Source organism: Cardiocondyla obscurior, linkage group LG20 (assembly GCF_019399895.1).
Source record: "Cardiocondyla obscurior isolate alpha-2009 linkage group LG20, Cobs3.1, whole genome shotgun sequence".
NCBI lineage: Eukaryota > Metazoa > Arthropoda > Insecta > Hymenoptera > Formicidae > Cardiocondyla > Cardiocondyla obscurior.
The window spans coordinates 3,621,320-3,631,349 of record NC_091883.1 but is presented as its reverse complement, the minus strand read 5'-3'; the positions used below and the strand labels follow the sequence as shown (position 1 = coordinate 3,631,349).

At 33.3% G+C, this 10,030-nt stretch overlaps 3 protein-coding genes across 4 annotated transcripts; 2 read left to right on the top strand and 1 right to left on the bottom strand.

Annotated features, from left to right (window-relative positions):
• Positions 1–782: 782 nt before the first annotated feature.
• On the bottom strand, positions 783–3,557 carry LOC139110305 (putative lipid scramblase CLPTM1). Its single transcript, XM_070669962.1, has 6 exons — positions 3,389–3,557; positions 2,398–2,970; positions 2,212–2,329; positions 1,934–2,137; positions 1,714–1,851; positions 783–1,635 (listed from the first exon to the last, which is right to left on the bottom strand). The coding sequence occupies exons 1-6, from the start codon at positions 3,509–3,511 to the stop codon at positions 866–868; spliced, it is 1,926 nt and encodes a 641-aa protein (XP_070526063.1). The 5' UTR covers positions 3,512–3,557; the 3' UTR covers positions 783–865.
• Positions 3,558–3,937: 380 nt separating this feature from the next.
• Rpl23 (ribosomal protein L23) lies at positions 3,938–5,370 on the top strand. The gene is made up of 4 exons (XM_070669994.1): positions 3,938–4,078; positions 4,268–4,351; positions 4,669–4,797; positions 5,101–5,370. The coding sequence occupies exons 1-4, from the start codon at positions 4,066–4,068 to the stop codon at positions 5,295–5,297; spliced, it is 423 nt and encodes a 140-aa protein (XP_070526095.1). The 5' UTR covers positions 3,938–4,065; the 3' UTR covers positions 5,298–5,370.
• Positions 5,371–5,646: 276 nt separating this feature from the next.
• LOC139110301 (putative leucine-rich repeat-containing protein DDB_G0290503) lies at positions 5,647–10,006 on the top strand. 2 transcript variants are annotated; one of them, XM_070669956.1, is made up of 3 exons: positions 5,647–5,946; positions 6,025–6,122; positions 6,258–10,006. In XM_070669956.1, the coding sequence occupies exons 1-3, from the start codon at positions 5,907–5,909 to the stop codon at positions 9,627–9,629; spliced, it is 3,510 nt and encodes a 1,169-aa protein (XP_070526057.1). In that variant the 5' UTR covers positions 5,647–5,906; the 3' UTR covers positions 9,630–10,006. The 2 variants fall into 2 exon arrangements, with proteins under 2 accessions (XP_070526057.1, XP_070526056.1); XM_070669955.1 differs by having other exon boundaries at positions 6,017–6,122; positions 6,258–10,005.
• Positions 10,007–10,030: the final 24 nt, after the last annotated feature.

Here is a 10,030-nt window from a genome sequence, read left to right as displayed (position 1 = left end):
GCCGTTTAAAACATCTGGCATCTAGCATACGGTGACGGCCACAAATAATGCTACAAACTTATTTCATTTAGAAACGAATATTTATATTACAGTAATGGATATGTAATAAATGTACATTGTTCAAAATATAGACAGTAAGTCGACGATAGATAATTATATAATTATTCTAACAAAATATAAAATACAACATTAAATGTAATTTGTAATATTAACGTCAACATTAGTGGAACACTGTCTTTTTCTCTTTCACCTCTTATGCAAGATTTTAAACGAAACTTGCAAAGGGAAGGAACTATCTAATCGCATCTCTTGCATAATCTTACAAAATGTCGCGATATATGAATGAAGAGGCTTTAAATTTGTCACCTACAAGAAGGGATACATATCCGTACAATTAAATCAATTTTATTTTATAGCAACATTTCCCCCAATAATATTAACATCGTTTGAAATAGTTACTGCTTATTGCATTTTTTTTTTTCTTTCAATATTTAGCTAAACAAAATCGGTAAAATATTTTTTTCGTGCTACCGTGGCACGTTACAAGTTCTATCTTGCAGTCGAACGAATTGTAACATCATTGAGCACACTACTTACATTTATTTTCTTTTTTTGTTCTAGAGGATCGCGAGAGACGTCCACGACGAGCTATTTTGGCTGCGTTTATTGTATACACGTGTGTACCATCATAGTTTGTTTTATAATTTTGATCTTTTCGGGTATTTTCATACACGCACACGGTTATGCGGAAAATTGTATAAATAAATTGTTGATGTGTGTAATTCCTTTGGTATTGGACATTTTATTAATTCGGGACAACCTAAGATACAACATACTTGATGCTAAAATCTATACACATCAAGTATTATTCATTTTTTTTCGCTGACCCGTCCTTTTCCAGCTGGTCTTTACTAATAGCAGGTGTCTCTTTTTTACTTTCTACAAGCTGTGCCTCCATCTCCCCGGAGAATCCAAATTCGTTTACTCGGGTATGATCGGTTTTATAAATCCATCTTTGGTACAAAAATATAAAGAAAACAATATCGTCGCGGAAACACCCGAGCCTGTACAGCGTCGGCATCTTTATCACAAATGCAAATATATCATCGATGAATGTGTTCAGGAATTTATACGACAGCATACGCCATGGAAGGTGCGCCACACTCTTCAATTTGTAATTAATAAATAATTGCGGCGTCATCATGATAAATCCAAAAGTTAATAAGAATCCATACAACATATTAAGAACCCAGGAATACCATCCTTTATGCTCCAAGTACATTAAAGAATAAATCGCGTATCCTCCCAGCAGAGGGTATAGCGCCCACGAAAGATATTTGAAAGCGATCCTATCATACGCCTTCGTAGAAGACTCCACGTATGAACCCTTGTCTTGAAACGATATCTTCGGAAAAATTCCAAGTATTCTTACTTCTCTGTTAATGTTAATATCTGTAACTTTGTTAATTTTCCACACTTCAATGCATAAACCTATCGCGCAACTAATGCGCACAACTGTATTTGTATCGTTGTCCAAAACATAAAGGAGAACGACGACAGATTGGAATACATTGAAAAATACAGAACGTACTGACAATCCTTCCAAAGATTTTCGGTTATTCCAGAATTGGATATCTGAAAAATACAAGTAATATTTCAATTCATGCTGATGCATAGAAAGCTTTTATTTAATTCTTTTTTTTCGAAACTTACCATTTTTAAATGCTAAAAATTCAAACACACTATGTAAGATCGATACAATTATAGTCAATCCTAATAGATATGGATTTGTTTCAAGTAAGGTTTCCTTTAGAGTATCTTGATCGTTATCATCATAATCCGATGTCTCTCCTAAATAAATAATAACGGATAAAAATTTATTAATTATGCATACATATATTTACGCGACGAAATTTTTTTTAATGTAACAAACCCATAAACGACGATGTCCATTTATTTCTAATAGTCTGAGCTGCATATATCTGCCATTTAAACAACGAAAGCGGCTGGTAAGTTAATCTGAGCTCCAATTCTTTTACAGTATTATTTAATGGTTGATAATCTCTCTGCATATTCCAAAAATCATTCATAAATAGTATTGGCTCGTAAGAATTTCCACCGGGTAAGAAATGTATATCTAAGAGAAAAGTAATACAGAATATTTTTAATACAACATATGTATGCACATAATGCAAATATAATTAAACTTACATTCATCTAATGGTTGGGGCACTTGACCATACACCCAATTTGTTTCATCAAATACTAAATTAATGGTTAAATTAGGATGCCAATGGGATACATATTCTCTATCCATTAATTCTGCTTTCTGCAAAAGTACACATTTAAAATATATGAATATAGAACTTGCTAATTTTGAAAGTAAAATATACACACCTCCAGTTCCTCTTTACTGGCTGTAGTTTCACCGGTTAATAAATTATGTTTCTTCTGATATTTAATTTTTTTAAATTTATTTAACATTTTTTTAGAGTAAGCCATATATTCACCAGCATAAATGCCTTTGCCAGCTTTGGGGTTTGGCGATTTTCCATTTTTCGTTATATATACATGAAGATAAATTGAACCATTTTGTTTTAACCGCTCAGAAGGGACAAATGTATGCTTTAAAATTCTAGATCCATCATGATCAGGCCCACCATACCAATCTCCATAAACCAGGCCTTCTTCAAACCAAATCAAAGATTGTGGATCATCAAATTTTTTAAAGTTCTCAGACTCTGACAGATAAACACTAAGATCAAGTATTGTTCCATTGGAAAATATATTTACAGCTTGTAAGCGTGTATCACCAACACTACTGGGAGACTTGTGATTATCATAACGTCTAAAAAGACTAGTAATAAAATAAATGATAAGAGCCCGTATGATCAACGATTTTGTTATGGCAAAAAATGATTCTAAACGTGACTGCGGTTTTTGCCTTTGTTCATTATTCTCCACAGTTCCCTGTAAAAAAAAAAAAGTGACAATCAATGTCATGACATCATTTTGGCACACTGGCATAATGTAATTATGAAAAGTTACAATTATATTTTAACATTAACGGTAGTAATCAAAGTGTGCCATATTAATGTCATTTTTCATTAAAAAAAAAAAACGAAAAAAAAAAACTTAATGCACAACTTATACCTATTTTCACCAGTTAAATTACATTAAATCTCTGTTCAATTTACTTGTTATCCTTTCTACGTTCTACGAATTGGCAAAAGATAAAAAATTAATTAAACCGTGAATTAAAATAAAAATCTAAATTGGCAAAAACGAGCATCGAAGAGACTGATGTAAACTCAGTCGTCGAGAATGCCTTGCTGTGCAATCGCGAGAACACAGATAAACGTAATGATAATGATGCAAATTAACGCACGTCCGTCTCATCGTTATTTTGTTCAGTTCTCGAAACCAGTTCACCGTTGGGCTGATTGTTATCCATATTTTCTGTGACATCTACTTCCGCGTTGTCACGACAATCGTTCTCGATAACCACCATCTTTTTTCGATCGGATCCCGTGAGCTAACGCAAAGGCAGAGAGCCCAACTCGGAATCGCGGCTTCCACGCGACACATGCAGAGGCTCGTCCGTGTGAAGCCAGCGCTTCGACTGCCGTCGGATACAAGAAAAGGCCAGAGCTATACACCGTCTGTCCTACTCTTTCGCGGCGTCACCGGCAGTTATCGCATATCTGCTTCTCGACAACTTCATCTAGTCGAAGAGATCAATTGCGAATAACGTTTAAATTTAACAGTAAAATAAAAAGATTTTGTAATAATTTTAATTTATATTCTTCACACGGACGAGCCTCTGCATGTGTCGCGTGGAAGCCACGATTCCGAGTTGGGCTCTCTGCGCAAAGGATCGAATCTGAATGTGAGAGGTCCTCTGTCGGAGCGAGCACATACTGTAGAGATCTTCGGCGAGGTTCGGAACGCGTTGGGTGTGAAACATTTCTCGGCACTTTTGGCAGCACTGGTCACCTTCCATTTTACGTTGAGGAGGATCACGCTTGCTCGACCCGCTCGGGTCTTTCTTTTAAACGAGCCAAGATGTCGAAGAGAGGTAAGTTCGTTGCTGAATATCGAGATCCGGGAACATCAATGTTGGGACGACGTATCGTGCCCAGGTGAAAGGACGAAACGACGAGTTATATTTCGGGCACGCAATAAAACGGGACATTTTGTTACACGAGAGAAGTGGACGATTTTTTTCAATGCCGCTATTAAAATATGTTACTTATTATTTCCTAAGGACGTGGTGGATCGGCTGGAGCCAAGTTCAGGATATCCTTGGGTTTACCGGTCGGCGCGGTCATCAATTGCGCTGATAACACCGGTGAGTTTAAGAAAAAGGAAGCCTTCAGAATGTGTGATATCTAACCCCAAAATTGCCTGTGACTTGCTGAGGCACATGGTTGACTGTTTATATGTTTATACATATACTTTTCAATCTGTCGTTTTTATTATTCGGCCAGCACATCAGAGTAAAAATAATATTAATAATTAACGTTATTATCTAACAGATACCTAACAAGACTTTACAGTAGGAAAACAGTTCAATAAAAAGTAATGAGATGTGATTAATGCAGATAGATCTTTTTCTCTTTTCTTCTTATTGGTAATATATTTTTCTAACAAGTACTTTTTTTTCAGGTGCCAAGAATCTGTATGTCATTGCAGTACAGGGAATTAAAGGCAGGTTAAATCGTCTGCCAGCAGCAGGATCAGGAGATATGATTGTTGCCACTGTGAAAAAAGGAAAGCCTGAACTTAGGAAAAAGGGTAAATTAATTATTTTTTAAATCTTTCTTTGCTTTTACTCGATGTATTAATTGTTTTTTTGGAAAAAAGTGAATTATTAAATTTTTAGAGACTTTAATGTGATTTAATTAAATTTAATTTTTAAAATTTAAATTAAATTTTTAAAGAGACTTTAATGTGATTAAATTTTAATCTTATGTAAATCAATTGGTTTAAAGAACATTTAAATGTTTTGCATGTTGCTTACTTTTTTCTGTTAAGCAAATAAAATACATTACTTTTTTCCTAGGGCTTCAAATATATGTACATGTATTAATATTGTAGTGATGCCTGCTGTGGTTATTCGGCAACGGAAACCGTTTCGTAGGAAGGATGGTACTTTCATATATTTTGAAGACAATGCTGGTGTAATTGTCAATAACAAAGGAGAGATGAAAGGATCGGCTATTACAGGACCTGTCGCAAAAGAATGTGCAGATTTGTGGCCAAGAATTGCATCTAACGCTAGCAGCATCGCGTAGATGTAGTACATATATGCAACCTGTTTATAAATCTACTATCCTTTATAAAATAAATTTGAGGATAAGTGATGGGTCCCTTTTGTTTTAATGTTTCTCCTAAATTAACATGAATTTTTTTTCGTCTTTCCTGATTGTTTAGGTTAGTCAAGATTTAGTTAAAATAAAATTAAAAATTACCTTTTTTTCTTACATTAATTTATTGCGTTTTACTCGTGCGGTTACAGACGGTTGAATCGACTGATACGATTATCTGTATCTTGCTGTCATCTTGCACGAAAGCATGTACGGAAACCGGTCATATTTTATTTTTTGGAAAATAATTGTGATTGGTTAATCTAGCTGTAGCCATTACTAAACCTAATTGGTGGCACCGAGGTTGGCAGCCTTGGCGCTCGTTACGGAATAGTGCATTGACTTCCACTCTTTTATGTTCACTTATATTTCGTGGTTTTCATGTGTTATTGATACGTCAAGTGTTATTCGCAGTACTGCAATTTTGTTTGTTTAGAAACTGTACAACTATCATACTATATTATTTACATTATTAATGCAGTAAAATAAAAGAGAAATAACACATGGAAGATTGCATAGTGGATCAGGATATTCATAATGGTTTTCTCTCAAAGTCTTATTTACAAAGTGCTGAAAGGTAAATTAATATACATCTTATTTAATGCAATCTTTTATAATCGTTAATATATATCGTTAACTCTATGCAGGATTTCAGGAACAAAAGACACTATTCTTAATTTTATGATACCGAAAAAAGTTTTGGAAGTTCGTGAGAAGACTTGGGATAAATTTTTTGATAGATATTCTAAAGAGGTACTTGCTCTTTTTTTAATTGAATGCTGTTATCATTTCCCTCTGTATCTTTATCATATTTGAAAACTTTTGTTTCTTGTTACTAAAATACTTGCTATTTTGTCAGTTGCAAAATTATTAATACTTTATTTTTAGATGTCTGATGAATTTGAGTTAAATGTTGAAACTCTTGAACCTGAAACAGAAGAGGAAGAGGAAGATGAAGATGAAATGATTATTAATGAAGAACATGACAGTGAACAGAGAGTACCTATGAGGAAATCACCAGCCTTAGTACAGTATTGGATAGATACTGGTAATCCACCTTACAAGGTGCTTTCAGATGATAATGTATCATCTGAAAGTGGATCATCATTAAGTGAAAAAGAAATAGTTGTATCTCCACCCAGAATAAATGTAGAAGATGTAATAAATGTAGTGAGTACAACTGATGACCAAAAATGCAAAAATGAGTCATCCTGTAGTTCTGTGGATACTGCAGCTTACATTTTATCAAATGCAAATATTACAAAGAAAGCAGATACTATAGCTATTATAGAAGGTGCTAAATGTACAGGAGAGTCTTCCAATATAGATGCACATGATGGAACCGACCAAATTAAAGCTGCAAAAGTTGATCAAGAGATATATGATGATAATGACAGTATTAATATTGATGTGACGGATGTCGCGAGCAAAAATAATTCAACGTCAAGATCAAAACGTATGGCAATACCTACAAATGAAATACAATCTGATACTCGTTCGCAGAAAATATTTAGTATAAAGAAAAACGAAATAAAGAAGTCTGATTTGTATCCTACAGCTATAAATACCCAAACCTTAGACATTGAATCCATTTTTAAACATTTCAATAAAACGTCAAAAAATTTCGTCAGAAATAATAAGAATGATAATGTTTCTAATCAAGATAAAGTGCTAGAAATGGATACTCAACAGGAAAGACACATCTCAGAAGCCACCCTAGATAAGAAAGCTGTAAAAAATATGAATCTGTCAACTCTTCATCGTAAAAAATTATATTCAGGGCGATATTCTCCTGTTGATCTGATACAAACTGAAACACACGGTACAGCAGATAGATTATCTAAAGCAAAAAAAATTTTACATCCCGCTTTAGATTTCGATGATATTGTTAAAGAAACAGCATTTTTAAATGACAAATGTAAACGTTCCGACAAACCGAATAGAAAATTCAAGAAAGGAAAATCTCGTTACCTCTCTAAAAAAAATATATCGGACATTGACGAAAGTGAAAATAACAAGGAAATTCAAGATAAGGTCAATATCATTGACGACTTCGATAAATCATTGGATATTAATAAAAATTTGGACACACATCAGAACGACGTGTCATGTCATTCGAAACGCGATGACGGGAATATTTCTGAAAATAGTGAAAAAAGCAAACGAAGCTTAGAGGTTGTCAATGAAAAGCCAAAGGTAGTTTTACAGCGAATAGATTCGCCTTCCTTATCAGATAAGCTCAAACTTGGCAAAAATATCCAGGAAAAGCAAGAAAACTTCGTAAAAAGTTTCAAGGATTTAAGTGAATCCGAAAAATCACATTCTTCCGCGGTTGTAAATTTGAAAGAAGATACGGTAGATAGCAATCAAAGTACTATTCTTATTTTAGAATGTAATGAAAATACTTCGCAAAGTACCTCTTCAAGCGACTGCCTTTTAGATGTACGTTTGAACCGTGATTTTTATTCAAATGCAAAAAAACAAAAAGGAAAACCATCACGTTTGAAAGATTCCGACAAGAGCCAGAATAACAAATCGTGGATTGAGGAAAATATGTCACAATTGTCAATTAGTACAGTAGTGGAATCGCAACTTTCAATTAAAGACAACGCTATTTCGCCAAATGTATCTTTTAATAAATCTGAAACGTACTCCAATTTATATGAAAAGAATCAGATTAATAATATAAAAATGCGAGAGGTTAAAATTGTATTGGAACGATTGCCACTGTCGACTATAAATGTACAATGTACAACGATGGAAAAGCAGGCCTTGAATAAAAATGATGCCGTTGAAGAAAATAATGTATCAGGCAAGCTTAAAGCACGTCTTCTTGATAATGCAGAAAAGAAATATGGCTGCAAAATTAGAAACGTTAAAATTGTATTGGAACAATTACCTGCAAAGAAAATTAACACTGTGAAAAACACAGATATTACACTTAATAAAAAAAGTTCATCGAATACTAGTCTGGAAACCAATCGTAAACTAAGATCACAAATCGCTAGATCTTCCGAAACTTCGATTTGTGAAAATGACGAAGCGGATGTTCAATCTATTATTTGTAGCAACCATTCATTAGGAAGTTCTACATCTAAGAAAAGTGATGATACATTTGGTAATATAATCTTTAGTACAAGTCAGAATTTAAATAGCAGATTGGATTCTACTAAGGATGCTACATCTCAACATAAAAATTGCAACGATAAAACAAGTCAAGGTAATAATTATTTTGCTTCAGTTTTGACATCGGACGAAGATGATTTTTTTCAATCGATAAAACATAGAAAAAAATTAAAAGTGTCGACAGATGACAATGTATCAAGAAATGGAAATTCAAGTATTGTAAATTGTTCGCCAAGAAAGAATACAAGAGAACTACAAAGAGACGAATCGGTACATAGCGAGGTTTCCGAAATTAAATCTTCTGACGACAAGCAGACGACAATTAATTCTTCGCGGCAGAAACAAAATCGCAAAAGTAATAGGTATTTAATATTTTCCTCGAGTGAAGATGACGAAGACAAAGACGATAATTTAGCTGCCAATTTACCAATCAAACGTAAAGTAATATCTCCGGTTTTGAGAAAGAGAAATAAAATAAATTACAACAGTAAAAATGGTTCAAAAGAAGCGGTAGAGAAAAATAAGATAGATCGCAAAAATGTTCCCATTTCAAAAGTCGTTACAGCGGAAACTCCAGAGAAAGAAATAATATTCAGAACAAAATTGTGGGATTCAGATAGCAGCAGCGATTCCATTTTATCTACTCATAAAAAGTTAAAGACTTCTTCTGTTCGCAAGAGATCTATAAGATGTCGCAATCGCGCAGCTGAAAAAGAAATGGTTAATGATTTTTCGAGTACATTGAATTCTTCTCTTGAAAACAGCAGCCCGATGAATGGCGTAACAATCAAGTCCAATTCGTTAATCAACGAAGAGGCTAAAAGGAATCGACGGTTATCCAGTAATAGTTCTGACGATGATATCGAGAGAAAAGTCAACAACGTGAAAAAAGATCGGACTCTTTCTTCCTCTCTTAAATTTGACCACGCACGCAAAGCGCGACTCGTGCGAGAAAGTACAGTTTCAAGTACTTCTAAGAGACCTGCATATAAAAAAACGTCATTGGAAAATGAAAAAATCTTTAACAAATCCAGCAATTCACCGACAAAGGTGCAGAGTGCCATGTCAACTCCAAGAAAATTATTTGAAACGAAATGCTATTACGATTCTTCTGATTCGAGCGAGATTTTGTAACACTTTTCAAAATATGTAAAATATATAAGTATTAAAGATATGTAACGCAATAGATATGTGTTTGCATAAAATGAAAACTGTACGAAAAATGTACAACTGTATAGTATTTAGAGGAAACTTAAGATTTTCTGGAAATTATTTTTAATGTTTAATATGTGTATACATTCTATTTAATATAAAAAAAGGTTTTTTAAATACGAATATAAATTTAATAATGTATTAATAAAAAAAAAAAAAATATATATATTGTATTTTTTGAAGATAGGTAGAAGTAACATTATTTTGTCTGTCACTTTCGATTTGATTTTCTTCTGTTTTGTACATAAGTTAAAAAAGACATCCACTGAATATATAACAAATATTTAAAAGTGTAACCATTATTTAATAAAATTCTTTACAAT

What these genes read in the sequence shown, in the direction of transcription:
- Rpl23 (XM_070669994.1), top strand. An exon ending in CAATTGCGCTGATAACACCG is followed by an intron (nt 4,352 to 4,668) that starts GTGAGTTTAAGA and finishes CTTTTTTTTCAG; the next exon opens with GTGCCAAGAATCTGTATGTC. An exon ending in GCCTGAACTTAGGAAAAAGG is followed by an intron (nt 4,798 to 5,100) that starts GTAAATTAATTA and finishes TTAATATTGTAG; the next exon opens with TGATGCCTGCTGTGGTTATT.
- LOC139110305 (XM_070669962.1), bottom strand. Translation starts at nt 3,511, where the DNA reads ATGGTGGTTATCGAGAACGATTGTCGTGACAACGCGGAAGTAGATGTC. An exon ending in AAAATAACGATGAGACGGAC is followed by an intron (nt 2,971 to 3,388) that starts GTGCGTTAATTT and finishes TTTTTTTTACAG; the next exon opens with GGAACTGTGGAGAATAATGA. An exon ending in CCAGTAAAGAGGAACTGGAG is followed by an intron (nt 2,330 to 2,397) that starts GTGTGTATATTT and finishes GTACTTTTGCAG; the next exon opens with AAAGCAGAATTAATGGATAG.
- LOC139110301 (XM_070669955.1), top strand. Translation starts at nt 5,873, where the DNA reads ATGGAAGATTGCATAGTGGATCAGGATATTCATAATGGTTTTCTCTCA. An exon ending in TATTTACAAAGTGCTGAAAG is followed by an intron (nt 5,947 to 6,016) that starts GTAAATTAATAT and finishes AACTCTATGCAG; the next exon opens with GATTTCAGGAACAAAAGACA. An exon ending in TTGATAGATATTCTAAAGAG is followed by an intron (nt 6,123 to 6,257) that starts GTACTTGCTCTT and finishes CTTTATTTTTAG; the next exon opens with ATGTCTGATGAATTTGAGTT.